Source organism: Hirundo rustica, chromosome 4 (genome assembly GCF_015227805.2).
Source record: "Hirundo rustica isolate bHirRus1 chromosome 4, bHirRus1.pri.v3, whole genome shotgun sequence".
Taxonomy (NCBI): Eukaryota; Metazoa; Chordata; class Aves; order Passeriformes; family Hirundinidae; genus Hirundo; species Hirundo rustica.
In genome coordinates, this window is record NC_053453.1 from 14,554,833 (window position 1) to 14,572,584 (window position 17,752).

Below are 17,752 nucleotides of genomic sequence, written 5' to 3' on the forward strand. Positions count from 1 at the left end.
CGGGCGTGAGGAGAGGGCAAGCACCGAGCGTGTGCGTGTGGAAAGGCCAACGCGAGGAGCGTGCGTCCGCACCACGAACAGGTGTGCGTGGAGAGACGGCGCGTCAGGGCGTGTGTGGGTGTGCGAAGGGAGTGTGTGGAGAGGAGGCGGTGCTCGTCCGTGTGTGTGTATGTGTGTGCCGAGAGCACGGCGCCCGCTCCGCCGCCGTCTCCCGAGCTGGCGGCTGCCCGGGGCGGGGCCGCTGACGCACTGCGGCTGCAGCGGGCGGCGGCGCCGGGCCCGGCGGGGCGGGGGCCGCTGACCAGGGCCGTGGCTCGGCCCGCCGGTGGCTGACTGACAGCGCTCCCCGCCCAGGCGCTGGAAGGGCCGGGCCGGAGCGGGGCGGGCTGGAGGAGGAGAAGGAGGAGCGGTGCGAACCTCCCTGCCCTGCCGCGGATCCTACCTATTCATTCAGTCGCCTAAAATGGCTGGAGAGAGGAGGTGGCGGAGCAGGAGGAGGAGGTGAGGGGGGAGCCGCGGCAGTGCCCCCACCTCCTCCGCGGCCCGGCGGAGCTCCCGGCGGGGCCGCGGCCGCCCCTCGCCCGCAGCACCATGTCGGCCGGCCCGGACGAGAGCTCGGTGCGGGTGGCGGTCAGGTAAGCGGCGGCTCCTGCGGGCCGGGTGCGGGCGGCGGGGCCGCGGCGTGTTCCCATCGCCCGCCCGCCCGGGGACGGCAGCCGGGCACATCTTCCCTGCGGACAGGGGGTCGCCTCTCCTCGGCGCCTGCGGAGCCTCTTTTTCCTCACAGCGGTAGGAAATAGCCAAAGGAGAAGGGACAGCCCCCACCATTCTGAGGTTTCTCAGTCATTTCTCTCTGATTTTGAGCAGTGACCCTAAAAATACAACAACTAATTATAGCCCGGTGCAGCTAGTGCTTACTCATGGAAGCAGAGCAGCCCCTGGACTGTGGCGGTGCATCACGGAGCTTTACGAGAGTGGATCCTGGCACGCTGATATTTTTAGAAAGATAAAGGCTTTTATCCCGCGGAGGCTGTGTCTAACCTCACATACCAGAGGGATGGACTTCCATAAGGCTGCTCACAATACATAAGTAATTAGGTGTATGTAGAAGTCATGATGGGAGGGGAGCTCAAATAATTTTAAAACATCAATTAATTCAAATTGCTCTTTAATCAAAGATAAAAATCTGCTCATCAGTGAGCTCTTGTCTCTTCTCGGTTTTCTATGTGAAAATACTATTTTATTGTTTGAAGAGCTTCCAATTTAGCCCGTGGATGCTTCAGTTTTCAAGATGTCTTTACATGATTGAAGCATGAGGAGAAATACATGTATGTGTGCATATACCTATGTCTGTTTATGTATATGTAGGTCAATATTTGGGGCTTAATTGTGATACTGTCTGTTGATTTATTTCTTTACTTTAAAGAAGTTTCTTTGTGCTGGCACACTTGGAGTATTACAACACAAGAAATCAGATCTTAGGGGAAGGTCTGTTTGTTTCAGCGGGTCCTTGGGCAGTCTCGCATTAGAGAATTCAAGGGTTGTTCAGGAAGACGAAGAGGGTGATTTCTGAGGTTTGCTTTGTTTTCTCTGAATGATGTAGAAATAAGCGATGTTACTGTGTGCTGGTGTTGGTACATGGTGAAGGGGGAACGGTGCAATAACATTTTCAGTAAACAGAGAAGCACCACCCCTGCATGGTAACACGGGGTGAATGCTGCAGTTGTTCATTAAAGTCTGATTGCAGCAGCATCTTCTGTTGAGAGTTGCTTTTGTGAGTGCTATCTGTTGAAGCATTTTTCACATAATGTTCAGGGAGGTACTATTCTAAAGCATAATTAGGGTGCATTTTTAAAAAGGAAAATATGAGACAGGTGTGATCATAAAAATAGGGTGTGTTACAGGTTTACAGACTGCTCTCATTTAATTTGAAGAAAATATTAAATATGTACTTAGCCAAAATAAATAGTGATATAGAAGTTAATTTACAAATACAGAGGTTTGTTGCAGCTTGGAATTAAATAAAAAACCCACTACTAGTAGAAATACATTTATAATTGTAGGTGTGTGATGAATAGATTAGGAGTAATACATGGTAAAAAATTTGTAGAAGTAAATTAAAGTCACCCAGCTGTAGTTCTTGACAACAAATCCCTAATGTTATAAGGTATATTTCTGCAGTATAGTTGTCTAATTAACATTTTGTGCCTGAGTGCAGTTTGCTAGTAATGAAGGATTACATTTTTCCTCCTGTCTGCTTTCTTCCTTTTGGCAAATTAAATATGCATCTTCAAGATTCCCCCCCCTTTAGCATTCATGAACCAAAGTATGCACGATAATTGTTTTTGCACCAGTAACTCTTTGTAGATTGTTTTCTTTTATTTCTGATTGTGTGTTTTGTGCAGTTCTATAATTCAACTGATTTTGCATCTCAGTGTGTATTGGTGCCATGCTGTACTGTGCATTATGAGTATTACATTCTGTTTCCTTGTTGGTTTTGCTTTTCAGCTCATTTTGGCAATTTGAGCTTAGTTCAGTGATGATCTGCACAGTTGTGATGAATTAGTCGTTGTGTTTTGTATGTTTCTGAACAAGGCTTGCTCTACAGCTGGACCAGCTTTTAGTTTGCAACCCCGTGGTTGCAAGATATACTGCAAAGGCATGAATTTGCTTAGACTTTAAACATAGGTTACAGAATAGACATCACTGAAATTGTTTAACAAATTGTTTTTCCAGAACCTGGTTGTCTCACCTAATTGTATCCAGCAGGAATGAAAAATACTTCATTCTTTCCAATTAGCACCAGCTTTAAGCTATCATCTTGTATGCTAATTGCTCCCCATTTTCTTCAATGTAATAATGGGTTTGTGACTGATGAGCTCCAGTTTAGTGAAGCATGAAAGCTGAAAATAGTTTGGCAGATAATCCAGTAACTAATGTTAAATTCCCCAATTAAGAAAACATTTTTCTCTAGTCTCCCACCACTGAACAACTTGTGGACGATGGTGTGCAACTTTGGCAAAGAAGCTTGCTTTCTGTATGACTGTGTGTCTGTTTTCAGATAGAGAGTCCCCATGAGAGAAAATAGTCATCTAATTAGAGAACTTTCTTTTAAATGTGAAAAACTATCATTTTTGTAAGTCTGAAGTTTCTGTCTTGCCTTTTTAAGTGTCTTTTGACACTCTATCAAGACTAACTTTTGATAAGAAGGCTATGAAAAGTTATCAGCATAACAGGCAACTGTTTCAAGTTCACAAAAGGATGGAGATTGTAGTTTCTAATTCTTGTCTCTTGCCACTTTTAGTGGTGTCCACCGGCATAATACAGAGTGTAGGCTTCTAACATGTTGAGAAGATGAAGTTCTCACCTAAGACTTAGATCAACAGCCAGCGGTCTAGGTCTGTTACTGCACTTCAGAGCTGTTGTATGACCCAGGGGCTGGATGGGTCACTGCACTCCAAAGTGTGCAGTTACTTTTACCCTTTTACCAAACAAACCTGAGGTGGGTCACAGGAATTGAAATGGCTCCAACAGTTAGTGCCTGTACTTGCTCCATGTGGCTTGGGGCTATGTTGTTGGGATGTTCCAGCAGTGATCTAAGAAGACAAAGTTGCATTTTTGGATACATGTTAAACAAAGGAACTTCTGGAGAAGGATGATGTTCAGATAGGTCTAAGCAGAAGTCTTGTATGGAGGACTGTACTTGATAAGGCATGGAAGGGTGTCTGTTATGTCTTCTCCATAACAGGATCCAAATAACAATGTAGAATGTTGAAGGAAATGTCTGTCTTCTAGCCCTTCAAAGGTGAAAGATGGCCTTGATCCACTCTGGGTCAGTGGAGGTTCTGGACATATAGATGATAAGCCTCAGTGTTGATTTGTTAGAGATGCTGTATTAAAACAGAAGAAGAAATAAGTACAGTGTGAAAAGATGAATTGCTGTACAAGCTGACCAGTAGTCAAGAGAAGATGGTCATGCTTGGGTGACACCTCAGGTGGAGTGGGCAGTAAAAGAACATGAGGTTCTACATCAGTTGGTGTAGCTGAAGAGCTTTGGCATCGGGCCTGTTCTTGTGAATGATGGCACCCAGTTGAAACTGTGTTAATGGGCAGAACACAAAGAAGCTTCAGGGGGTGGTGTTTTATAATCAGTCATGTTTAATATTTGTAAAGAACAGAGTCAAAGTTTCATCATCCTAGGTATGTCTGCGTCTATCTGCCTTCTTCTTCCCTGTTTTGACAAAAGTGTCTCACTGGTACTGTTTCATCTGATGATTGACATCTGCTTTGTTTCATTCCTCAAGTGAAGAACAGGAGTGTTGTTACTCTCCTCACGTGTGTAGGGAGGCTCTGGGATCTGGGCACGCAGTTCTGCCTTGAGATGACTAAAAAATTTCCTTTTCTTACTCACCCTGGGTGTCTGCAATATGTTATGACGTTGCTTCACAAAAGTGAAATGAGGATGTTTGCCAAGTATGGAAACTGTGCAAAATGTGATGGATCTACTGGTAAATGTTTTTAGTAACAGTACAACTAATAACTGCAGCTGATAAATTAAAACCTCACGGCTTCTGTTTCTGGTTTTCCAAAAGGGAGATGAAGTATGCTGGAAGAACACATTGGCTACTAATTCAGGTTAGTGGAGATGAAAGATTTTTACAACTAAAGCTTAGTGCGGCATGGTGTTAGGATACAGTGACTTTTGATTTGGCAAGTGGGATGTGTTCATCTGTTGCAATTTTATGCAATTCTTTTCATACCCCCATTTCTTGAACTGTGTTATCAGTTGGTTGTCTTATGTAGGGTTTTTGTTTTGTTTTGTTTTTCCTACTTCACTAGTTTCTGTGTGGGCTTTTTTTTTTCTCCCCATATGGAATCTGCTCTTTGTTGTCATGCCTGCCTCTACCTTTTCACATTTTTTCATTCTTCTTTTTAAGCTTTTATAGTTAGGTTGTTTTTCTCTGTGCTAGATCCAGCTACTGTTAGATACACTAGGAAAGAAGGAACTGAGTGAAAGGAACCTGTTATTTTTAGACAGGTGTGTTTTGAGGCACTTTGATGGCAGCTGAGATTGATTTTTCTTTCTTGGGCTGCTGTTGTGCAAACAGTTAGAGGTGTGTTTAAGCTTCCCACCATGAATAGATCCTCAGAGGCCAGATGAATGGACATGTATGTTGTGGTATATATTAAAAACTTCAGTGATACTAATTTCATGCTTCCTATACGGTGCTAAGCATTCTCATAAATCATTCTGTAACTAGATAAACAACAGCAATAGGCTACAGTACTATCCATTGATTCCTTAAAGTGAACCAACCTTTTTCTTTTAATAGACAGTAATTATTACCCATCTGTAATCAGCTGTTGTAACTGTTGTAGTTTTTTTTTTTTTGAAAATATGTAACTATGTTAATGAAGTTCAGCAGTCTGTAAGAACACAAGAATGTCCCACAAATTATCAACAGCACTAAATAGCAGGGTGTTGGGAAATAACTCTTCTGTACAGAGTCTGTTAATGGAAAGCTCCAAAAGAAATCTTGTTTCGGAAAGCTCCTGTTACATATCTTTTTGTTAGTTTTGATGTTTTTCTTTGCTCTCTGACTTAAACAAACATCCCCTTGTCCTTCTATGAAACTTTACTCCACTGGTATGTTTTGCATTTTAGCTGAAGAAAAGACGCAGCACCATCTGCTACTGAATTAATTCTTGTTTCATAATATCTGACTTGATCATCCATTACTGATATTGCTTGGGGCAGGCTGAAATCTGTGATCTTGCTTTCTAGGAAATAAACTTCCCTTTTCACCACTCGTGTTGTAAACACAAACTCACTCTTGGATGAAGGGGAAAGAAATCCTACTTGGACCTTTCCCTTAGTGCCAGGTATCACTTGCCAGAAGATGGATATCTTGAATTTAGGAAGAAGAAAAGCAATGAGTGGTGTACCTCAGCAGTCTGCTCATGCTTTTGGATGAATTATATTTTTAACTTGTTGCTTCACAAAGTTTGTAGAAGACTTGGGAGTTTACTTTGCTTTGAAAAACCATTGAGTTTGTTACTAATTTCCATTTAATGGTGTTTTCTTTACTAGTTGCAATCTGTTGGCCTAGACAGAACTGTTGGCCTACTGAACTCAGGGCTTCACAGTGTCAGGCTTACTGTGTGACATCTGTAAATTCTTCTGTAGCAGAAGAATGGCCCTTGTGCATGGGATCAGGAGAATCCTGCTCCCTCCCTCTGCTTTCCCTTGATTTTGTTTAAAGCCTTTTATAGATTGCCCTTGCTGCCCACTCAAAGATGGCTGTTGGAATTCTTGCTTTCATGTTCTGTTGCCTGACTACTGCTGGTGAAATCAAGCAACTTTAGGTGCTTTTTTTATTTTAAGGAAAATACAGCAGAATACTAAATATCTGTGGCGGCTAGAGAATTTTTTGTAATGCTAATATTATTTCCATGTAAAACGCTTTCAAGAAGTGTCATTTGAACTGGTGAACAAGAAATCAAACCAGATCTGAACAAGTCTAGCAAGAGTAACTGCATGAGCTCTGCCTTTTTATTGTGCTCTTTTTCTTGTCTTGAATAGTTTTAAATGTTTGTTCATTTTCTTCCTATTCTTCCTTGTGAGTTTTTTTGTTTTGTTTTTGTTTTGTTTTTTAGTTTTGTGTTACATTTCACTAGGGGAAAGTGGAAATTATCTGCTCCAGTGTAAGGGGAGAAATGCTGTCTTATTTTTCAAAAGTGGTCTTGTTTGATATGTTTGTTATGACAAGAAGATAAAAATGGAGAATATTGAAAAGATAAGGTTAGTGTCACAAAGAGTTTGATGCATAGAGAAACAAAACATTGAAAATGTTTTCTAAAATGTGAAAACCTGCTGATTCAGAGCTTATGATTGATTAGCGTAGAATATTTCCTGAATTGAATCTGAATGGAAGTAAAGAGTGAGGAGCGAGTACCATCTGTTCCTTTATTCTAGTAGTATCCTCAGCAGATTTGGTAGAGGTGGCCGCTGCTGGAATAATTATTTTTCTGTGTTAAGAATTTTTTTGTTTTCTTTAAACCAGTTGACAAATGCTGATTGGGACAGTACACCTTTTAACCATCTTTACATCTTTAAGTTTACCTAACAAAAATGGATGGCTTATCTTTTGAGCCTGTCTGCTTTAGAGCTTCAACACAGAAAGCTGAGAGCAACACAACCTTAGTAAAAGGTTATGATTGTTCTACTATACAGAGCAATTTATACACATTCAAATTGAATAGTGCACTTCCATTGTTAAATTTAAAAATGAACTAAAGGATTTATTGTCTAGGTGAATTAGTGTCTCACTATTGGCTCTTGCATTTATGCTGCTATAGGAACTCTGCATAGTTCAGTTGGTTAGCAAATAATTTTCTCTTTGCAGGACATTTTAGATTTAATGCAATCTTTCCATACTAGCTCTCAAATACTCCAGGTTTCTTGAAATGCTTCCTCTTAGATACTGTATCTTTGAAGGATACTTATTTTCCTTTATGTTCAGCATAACTGATCCTGTAAAAGCATGAGTTCATCAGTATTTTCAAGGTGAGTAAGAGTTAAAGGACAGCAACATGCTGTAGCATTACCAGTTCAACTACCAGAGCTGAGCACATGGACTGTTATTGATAATAGGACTAGACAGAAAATTATTCCCTTTTGTGAGACATCTCAAATTTTGATGATTTATCTTTTCTTCTGTTTTCTCTTTTGATAATGGAAGAGTTTGATGAAACAGGTTTCTCTGTTTACTGGGTCTGATCTCATCTGCGGCCTTAAAAAATGGTATTCCACATCTTGAGTCAATTGCCCAACCTCTTGGTTATTATCTTTAGGCTGTGTATTTTTTCAATGAGCTGTTTTCTCCTTCCATTTCTAATTGTTAGTTATCCTTTGCTTAACACTGCTAAAACAAATTTAAGGTGACATATTAAGCTGGAAAGCTGCATAGCTTTGAAGTACTAATGTCAGTCAATAAACTATACAGGACTTGTTAGCAATGTTGCTTAAGAAGTTGTGCATCAATAATAGGCTAGAACACAAAAGAAGACTATCCTCTAGAAATATATTGCAATTGATGAAATACAGTCTTCTATAATTTTGGGGTAACTGGCAAGTTTGCTAGGAAATTTCTCATGTATGGTAAAATCTCTAACATTGCATAAAATGTAGAAAGTGGCATATCTGGGTTCCTTTAAGTATTTGCTACCATGTTGTGTGTGAGACTTCTTGGAAAAAAGTGATAGAAAGGTAGACTGACTTAAGATGTGTATGTGTATATTTTATTCAAAATACTTACCTAATTAACTTCATTTTTCAAAGTCAGTAATCCTTAGCATTCATTTTGTTGGACATTTTTTCCCTTAAGCATGGGACTAATTGGGAGATGAGTCCAGAGACCTTTTGTGTCATTTTGAGTAGGTCATTATCCCAAAGTCTTAGAGTTGCTAATCACCCTTTCCATTAGTATTGATTACCAAATGCAGCAGTGCCTCTTAGTTTGTGCTTGATTCTTTTGTAGGACTCTATCCCTGTGTAGCCATTTCCACCTGCATGAGAATATGAGAGGGGTATGAGTGTAGGCAGTAAGCTTTTGTCGTCTTCTTAATGTTCTTTTCCCGCTTTTCTTTTCCCATGCTCCTCTGGCACTTTGTTTATTGTCATCTTAGAATTGTGTCATGAGATCCTCAGGCCAAAGATGTAGCTTCAAAGTAAACATGATATAAATAATACATGATGTAATATCATGAGAAAACCAACTCTGCTAAAACACCTGAGTTAGTCATTACCTTCTCTGAGAAGTCTTACAATTAAAGATTCTATATATGGCTTTGTTTCTCCCTCTCCTCTTTGCTCATTTCTGTGAAGAGTAAAAGACCTTATGCCTATACCAGACACTTTGATCTGGAGGAGGTAGCTGACTACTTTTTTTTTTTTTTTTTAACCTGCTAAGCAAACTGTACACTGCTTTAGTTGTCATTCTTTATGAGTTGTCCAGGTAAGGTTTATTTCACTCCCTAGTCTCAAATGCATTCTTTTTGAAGTCTAATCTTTAATTTTAAGTACATGTGAAATAATTTTTAAAGTCTGTCTTTGTAATGTGAAGCCTTTGATTTTTTCAGTAAAATTATTATCTGTACCTATTACTTTGCAGACTATAGGTGTTGATATCATCTAAATATCTGTATTTTTTTTTAGTTAAAATTATATCATGCATGTGCATTACTGGAATATTTGGGAAAGGCTGATGTGTTTATGAGCAAGCTGTTTGAAATGCATTAGATACAAAAAAAAAAAAATAGGTTAGGGATGACTAAGTATCTGAATGCGTATTTTCTAGAGGTGGTTGAAATGAGAAGGATTCTACTTGTTCGAAGAGGCTGTAGATCAGAGGGAAGGCCACCTGTTCAGTCTATATCACTTAGAGTGCATCTTATGCTTCTGTCTAATCTGATCAGTCAGCCCATCACTCAGGAACAATAAAATTACCACTCTGATCTTTACAAGCAGAACTCTGAGTTCAGCAAAAGTGGATTGGTGTTCACTAAGCTCTAAAAATTAGATGAGAGATAGGACTGAATTGGTATTTGCAAGTAAACTATTTGACAGTTAAACATTAGTATAATTAAATGTTCTTTTTTCTTTTTTGTACTCCCAAAAGGGTTTTGTTTGTATTGAAGTTGAATTTGCTGTTGGAGGGGGTCTTTGTGTCTTTGGGGTTTTTAAATCTTTATTTGATTCATTGTTTCAGGTTTTTGTTTGTTTGCTCTCTTTCTTTGTCTTCCGCACACAGTCTTCAAAGTGATCTACATTGGCTGGTCAACCCACTGTCTTGGCTCTGCCTTTTAAAATGTAGCTGTAGATCTGTTTCATTACTCTTGTTAGCAAGGCTTGTAGGAACAGATGGACTTTTCATTGTTCTTTAAATGTCAACAAGTATAGCCCTGGTAGGCCCTGAAGAGGAATCTCAGGCTTGTCAAGGTTGTAAAGGACCTCCAAGAAGCATTGTACAGCTGAGAGCTTCAAATGACAGTGCTTTGTTTCGTGCTTGCAGCCCCAAGAACAGGGCTGGCCCATGCCAGCTGGCCCATGCTTCTGTTGATTTCACACTCTCACGACTGCTGAGTGTGGAAATGCCTCTTTGGGAAGAGGGAACTTGTATAGAATGTTGTTGACCTACATCTTGGAAGATACTTTATTAAAAACAAAGGGCTGATGCACTCTCTGCTCCTGCTGTAGGCAAATGTTCAAGCAATGCACACATTATTCATAAGCATGGAACGGCAGTGTTATATTGTAGCAAAAGGAGAAACAGTATATAGAAACTGGAGTCTATACAAAGGTGCAAAGAAGTTCGGTTTTTGTTCTGTACTGCTGATGTCTAGTGGTAGGTTTTGGGTCCTGCTACTCATGAAAAATGTGGACTGACTAAGAGGAATTGAAAAGAGGAGGGAAAGGGCTCTTTGTCTAGAAAACATGACTGGTTCCATGTCAGATATGAGGAGTGAAAATTTATAAGAGACACATCCTAAAATACCAAGAGTCAAGTACAGAGTGGAAGGGAATAAAATGCTCTTCATGCTCAAGGTGAAGTCGATAAAAATAGTAGATTTAAATTTCAGCAAGAAAAGTAAGAGAGGAGAAAATATTTTTCCATTGTAAGGGTGGATATTGTGGAATGAACAGACTAGGGAGGAAAATAAACCTATTCTTTGCTAATGGAGATGTGAAATTGTCCATACAGGAAACTCTTCAAAACAATTCAGGCTGGTAACTGCCAGGAAGATTTTTGGATTAATTGATAGTACTTTGGTCCAGAAAGGTAGAGTGGGTAAATAAGCTCTGACATTCCCAGGGTTTTTTTTCCACCCCAGTTGCCTGTAGTTCTGTGAAGCTGCATGTGGGGTGCCAGGGCCTGTATTCAGCACAATTGAATGATCCCATTCAAATGTCAGAATGTGTTCACAGAGGTGTGACAATGTCCACATGAACAGTAAAGCCTTACTAATTTGAAAGGGTAAGTTTAGATTAATCCAAGTTTGAAGGGACCTCAGGAGGTCATCTGATCGAGCAAAACAGTGACAAAACTAAATTCAAGTGAGTTTTTGCAAGAGTCTGTCTAAAGTTAAGTCTAGGAAAAACCTCTGAGATAGAGATTCATCATTGTCTCTGGACCACCAGTACCTGACTGTTCCAATTTTTGTTGGTTAGATGTCTTCCTTATGCCAAATTGGGAAATCTCTTGCTTTGTTTTATGATCTCTTGTCTTCCCAATGTGAGCCTCAGAAAGGAGCCTGGGCCTTTTGTCTTCTGCACTGAAAGAGAGGAGACAAGGCCTGGAAGCCAAGAAGATACTAAAGAACTTTGTGCCTTCGATCTGTTGGAAAGGTGAGATGTGGGGGACACCTTCAGCAAGGGGGGTGCAGCCTCTTCTCCAGCTGTCTTCTGAATATAGTAGAGCAGATTCTTGGGGGACTGACAGTCATCCAGTGGTGCTGGTGATAGGGCTGCTATTAGGTGATAATGTGTTGTAGGCATACACAGGGTGAAGTACTGGAGGCTTTTGTTGTTTATTTACATGGTTTCTATACTTATTCTGTGTAAAGTCTATTCATTCTCCTCATATGACCCAGTCCTACCTGTTTGAAGACTATTTCATGGTAAATACAATATTGTAGCTGGAGTGTGATTCAGTTTCAACTAACAATATTTTTTTCCCAGCAGGAGTATGTGGTGCTCACCTGTCTGCATTTTCTCTGCCACAATTTAAGCTTACTCATCAGCTGGCTGATAGGAATAATTACGCTCCATCATTGTTTAGTGTTTCTTTGCTTTTCAGATGTGCTCTCCTCAGCCATCTCATAGAATAATCTCTTTTCTTGTTCCATACTGTGACAGTTCATGTTTCATTCTTTCAGTTCTTCTGGCTCGTTCAGACAGTATCTTCTGTATGGCAAAAAGAAATGTGCACAGTAGTCAGTGGTTTATCACATGAAGCATGTGATACTCTTGTGAATACAACTCAAAGCATTGATTACCTTGGAGTGATTTCTTATGACTCTTTGGAAATTAGTTATAATTTGTGCATTATCAGTTTTTGTCTTGTGGATGAAAAATGGATTTTTTAAACTTGATTTATTTATTTATATTTCTGTATTCATAAAATGCATGTGGAGCACTGGGCAAAGTTCACATTCAGTTTGGTTGTTATTGCTGGATATCTGCCTAGTATTTGTAGGAGTTGTCTGGTTGAAGTTCAATCTGTTTAAAACAGAGGAATGTATTGGTAGAGTGAATAAAATGCTTCAAAGCTCATATCTGTGTCTCTTGAATTTATATGCTTTTGATTTCTCAGATTGTAGCTAGAAAATGCTACTGACTTCCAAATTTTATCAGATATGTCAAGGAAATATGATTTCATTGTAGTCTAGCTGAGCAACTAAAACTGCTCCTTTTATATGTGTATTATATAATTTATACCTGCAACTTTCACCTTAAGAAAACTTCCTTTGTTCAAGGCTATATGTCTGTCCAGGGACTATCCAGTGGGACAGGATGCTTGTCATGTACTGCACTGCTGCAGTGATGGTTCTCTCCTGTTTTGCCACCTCCCTGTTGTAGAGGAGGATGGTACCTCAGACACTCCAGCACAGCAGATGTGTGTGAGGTACTCTCCTTTGCTCACAAGTAACTTCAATTGGCATCATGTTATTTTTCCATTCTGATAATAAAAAATAAAATGTAGGAGATACTTTTGTGTTCAAGGGGACTCGCTGCTGCAGGTGTTCCCAGTACTGGGAATCCTCTGGATATACTACTACATATCAGCGTGGGTGATGCTGTAGACCTTTTATGGGTCCTTGCTTCTGTGTGCCAGGCTAAGCTTATGCGTGGTTAGGGACACTTCACTTCCAAGATTGGAAATAATTACGTAATCTGTGTGACTTGTTGTAGGTATTCTTCTTCAGTACAGGATTAAGATACACAGAGTTGGACGTGCACTGCTGTTTACAGGGTCTGCTCTAGTGTTGGAGTAACAGTGAACCCATCTTCTGAGTATTCATTCACTACTGAGGAGACGCCTATTGCTTATTGATTTAGGTACAATTGGAGCACAAAGCTATGGTATATCTTCAATTACTTTGGAAATAGCTGAGAAGTTTTATTTCCAGAAGAAATGGACATTCAAAGCTCTCTCTTTAGTCCTCCACAGCTCGATAGGGGTGCCAAGATGGTGTTGAGCTATGGACTTTCCAGTTTCATTGTGAAGTTGAAAGGTTCAAACGCAGCAAGAAAATGTTTCATCTAATGCATTAATCTTTCTGGATATCCTTGTTATGTGCCATTGCATACTTAACTTGCTCAGTTCAGTGTGCTTGTGACTGATGGAAAACTTAGAGAACTACAAGATTATACAAGGAGCTCTCTTGTGGGGTGTAGGGCATTTATTTTGAAAAGGAAAAGTTATTATTTTGGCCTATTTTTAAAAAACTGGAATCTTGGTCTAGTTAGTTTAAATTGTTAGCTAAGGTAGGTAACAAAGGACTACACATAGCAGATTTCATTGTGGTGTGGGGTTTTTTGTTTGTTTTTTGGGGGGGGGAGGGGGGAGTGGAGTCCCAGCAAGAATTGCTGAAAGTACTGAAGCAGTTTCTACTTTGTCAGCAATTTTTAAGTGGAGTATCAGTGTTGGACTATTTTTCATCTGCTGAGTTTTTGTGTTGCTCCATTTTTGCTGCTGTTGCAAGACCCCTCTGCCAACACCACTGCTGCAGATCAGAGATAAACAATTTAATGCATGGCAATGGCTCCCAGGGAACACAGGGCTGAAGTCTTGTTTCTCTGAACTGAAAACTCTGTGATATCTTGAGATTAGGGTGGTAGTAGGAAAGACACGAAAGATTGTGTAAATTTTTGTCCATTCTGACACTTAATGACATATTGTGTAACAGCAGTCAACTGGATTTGATTGAGAATCTAATTTTGTGTTCTGTTAAAAACATGATTGTATTTGAAGTAAAATTAATTCCTGACCTCAAATGCTGAGTCAAAGAAATTCTCTCATTTGTGCTAGGTAGTTCTGCTTCCTGTCCTGTGTCTTTCTCACAGTTTCAATTTATCTTGTTCCCATTTTTCAGCCACTGATCTTTACTTCAGTTGTCTAGAAATGGTTAACTCTGACGGTAAGTAGAGTTGGGAAATAAACTATTTGTAGTTTTCTATGCCTTGCTAATTATTCATGTGATAGAGCTTACGTAAGGGCTGCATTACAGTTGCGCTTCATTTGATGACAGGGTTCTGTATTTCTGTGTAAACAAAAGTCAAGTGATAAGGCATGGGCAGTCAAAGTCTATAGTTGAAGCCAGGGAGAAAACAAACTTTTCTGAGAGGATCATAAGGTCATAATATCTGCTGAGCTGTCATGTTTCCTTAAAAAAAAATAAACAACAATCCACCAACCACAAACAAACAATAACAAAAGACCTCCATAAATACCCAATCCTGACAGTATTTTATTTTAAAAAACTTTAAAAAAGCTAAAAGAGCCTTCTTTGCTATCTTTCTTGCCTTAGCTTTTCTTTGGATTCACTGTTTTGGAGAAACCTGTAAATTCTGGGAAAAAGTATCAATGTATTGACACCCTCTTCAGACTTTTTTAATACTTGCTGGCAATTTCTGTAGAACACCAGTTACCTTAATGAGTTTTATCTAAAGATTCCATTTTTCTTTCTAAATATCTGGTACTGTAGCATATGCTGGAGCAAATGGCCTTTTACCTCTTTTCCCCATCCCTCAAATGTTGTCTGTGGTGTTAAGAAAAATTCTTTTAAATGGAAACAAGGTTGGCCAAAACACTAGAGCTTTGTTATTGTAGAATGATCTCCCTTCCTTCCCTTCCCTCCTTTCCCTCAGTGCAGCCATGGAGTGGAGGTCAGGTGTGGGAGGGAGCTGCCTGATTCGTGGCAGTTGGCAATGCAGAGTTTGTAGCTTGTGCTAATATCCAGTCTTCTGGCTTCGTGGTGCTGGTGAGGAAAACTATCTGAAACAGCTGTAAAGTGATGGATTATTATAGAGAGATATCTGTCTGTAGCTTTTCATAAATGTGTGACCCATTATGAAAGCTTTATATAAGCCTTAGTTTAGTAGCCTCCCTGGCCTTGAGGGACGACCAGTATGCTATTAACGCACTATTTAGTATGAACTCACTGTATAGTTCTCCATTTCCTGGCGAAGTTCCTTCTTAGCTCCTGGAAAACCTTTGAGCACTCCTTTCATGCATTGTCCTCTTAGATCTCATTTAAGCCAAAGCAGCTCTTCTGTTGTCTGATGTTAAGTGCTCGGAGGCATGAGATGCTTGGTCACAGATTTTGTGGCAGGTCTGTAACATCTCAGTTGGTTTACAGATCAGGACTACGCTTACCATAAACTTAAATTTCTAAGGCAATTTGAAACAGTTAATATAGAAATACTTAATTTGAAAGCATCTGTGCTATCTCCAGAACTCTGATGCAGACAAACCACAAGTGATTTGCATTGGTGATTTCTGAGAGCAGCTGGGAAATGCCTGATTTAGAAGTATTAGTTGCCAAGAAGAGCTGACTTAATTGAGTCAAGGCAAAAGAAATGGGTTTTGACATTGAATTAGCTTGTCTTGTCAGGACAGACTTTACCTTATGTCCCCGTGGAGCTGTGGCCAAGCATTCAGCAGACAGAAATGGTCCCTGGATCAGGTGTTGCTGCTTTGTGTGCACTGGAGCTGAGGGAGACTGGCAGGTCAGTGCCCAGGCCAGCAGCTGCACACAGCAGAGAACTGTTTCAGAAATGGAGTCAGAGCCACCCAGGCCTGTGATGTAAAATGGAGATAGTTGCTTTCAATTTGTTTAAACTACCCTGCTGCCTTTTTTTTTTTTGTGTGTGTGTGATTGCTTGTTTTGTTTTTGTGAAGTGACTTTGCATTAATAGTTTTGGATTTCTGGTTGGATTTGTAATCTTATCAGGGAACCTGAGCTGTAATGAAAAATTAAGCCTACAGCTAGGACATGAAGCAGAAAGTGCTTAGCCTTGCTGTTAGGCCAGCATAGATAATGGTTGTCTAAAGCAGGTATGAGTAGCAAGAAAGTAGTTGACTCTTTATAAACTTTATTCAGAGTGTATGCCATGAGTCCTGTGCAGCTGTCAGTTCACTTTGTGGTACATGACCAGGGTGCACTTGTTTCATAGTTGTGCTCTATCCTGGAGCTAATATTTTGGTGAAATATACCAGTATTAATACTAGTGGTAATTCCAAATTAAGCTTGCTAATGCAGCAAGGTCTGCATGCCAGTAGCAATTAAACCGGGGGAATGGCTATATTTCCACAATGATTTTCACACTGAATTTGTTTAGCCTAAGCAACGAGGAGCTTCTACCTGCTCTTGTGTGGAAGCTAAGCAGTTACAAAATCACACAGTCTTTTTTATTTTATATATTATCAAAAGTGAAGAATATGAACCCAGCCCATGCTTTCCTGATGATATAGCAAATGATGATATCTTTCACTTTCTCTTAGGTTAAAAGCTCTAGTGATATATTGGATATTGTAGGCACTATTTATATAGTGTCATATAAGCCCTTCCGGACTCAGTGAAAGGCTGAGCATGTGAAATGGCAGCAGCTCAGCCCTAAGTGCAAGCGTTGTTGCAGAGGAGAGCTCTCTCTCTTCTAGCTTTGGGATTTGAATTTTTATGTGGAAATTTGTTTTCCAGCGAGGTTCCAGATTCCAGTGGATTTCGTGCACAGATGATGTTGAATGAGGCCCTGATGTAGCAGTACCAACTCCAAAGTTACTTCACCAGTCAACTTTGATAAATCACATTCTTGTGACTTTTGTGTTACTTAAGCTCCAATTATTTCAGCTTTTCACTGGTATTCCATATAAATGCTAAATACTTTCTCACCAACATTTTTTTTTTCCTCCATCCCCTCTCTACCACATCTGAAAGTCAGCCTGCATTTAGCTGAACAAAAGATTATGGCCTGTTGATAAGCTAAGTTTGCACCTGGTTGAAACTTCATGGAGGGTGTTGTTTAGAATCAGCACCAAGAGACTTGCAAACGTCTCAACTTTGGCAGGGATTGAACAATGGAGGAAGGATGGGGAGAGTTTGGGGACTGACAGTTTATATTTGCCTGAAATGCTTTCAGAAAAAGAGCATCCAGCATCATACTGAGCAATCTGTTTGAAGCATGGCTCAGTCTGGGGAAAATGCTACTTACTGAATTTTTAGCATAGTTTCCTGTATTGTCCTGATTTTAACCAAAATTTTCAAGCCAAGAAAGACCAGCAAGGTAGCCAAATTTAGAATGCAGCTTAATAGAGTGTCATTGCATAGGAACAGAAGGATGGAAAAATTATCTCTGATGCTGTTGCTGCTAATGTGAATGATTTTGCAGCCTTGCAAACAGAATGAATAGACATGAAGAAAAGAATTAAATTTGAGGATTGACATTCAGACATAAAACAACGTGGGGCCGAAACAGTGTGACTGAAGAAGGTGGATAATGTTTCTTTCTGGTTTGCAAGTTTGAAAACAGACAGTACTAAATAAAGCAAGTGAGTTATTTTTCCTTACTCCAGAGTTAGGATTTACCAGCTGAGAGCTTTCAGTCACGGCCTGAACAGTCTACCTTCTGTTTTGGAACAGAGCAGCTTCTGTTCATTAGAAACAGTCAACAATAAATATGAAGAAATTT

At 39.9% G+C, this 17,752-nt stretch overlaps 1 protein-coding gene across 9 annotated transcripts in view; it reads left to right on the forward strand.

Moving 5' to 3' along the window:
• The first annotated feature begins 310 nt into the window (after positions 1 to 310).
• Positions 311 to 17,752, forward strand: part of KIF21A (kinesin family member 21A) — an 86,496-nt gene continuing 69,054 nt past the window's right edge. For 7 of the 9 annotated variants that reach the window (XM_040063522.2, XM_040063524.2, XM_040063523.2 and 4 more), the window contains exon 1: positions 311 to 635. In XM_040063522.2, coding sequence (XP_039919456.1) covers positions 592 to 635 — 44 coding nt within the window. In that variant the 5' untranslated portion in view covers positions 311 to 591. The remainder of the gene's footprint in view (positions 636 to 17,752) is intronic. The other 2 variants (XM_040063530.2, XM_040063528.2) reach the window with 2 other exon arrangements.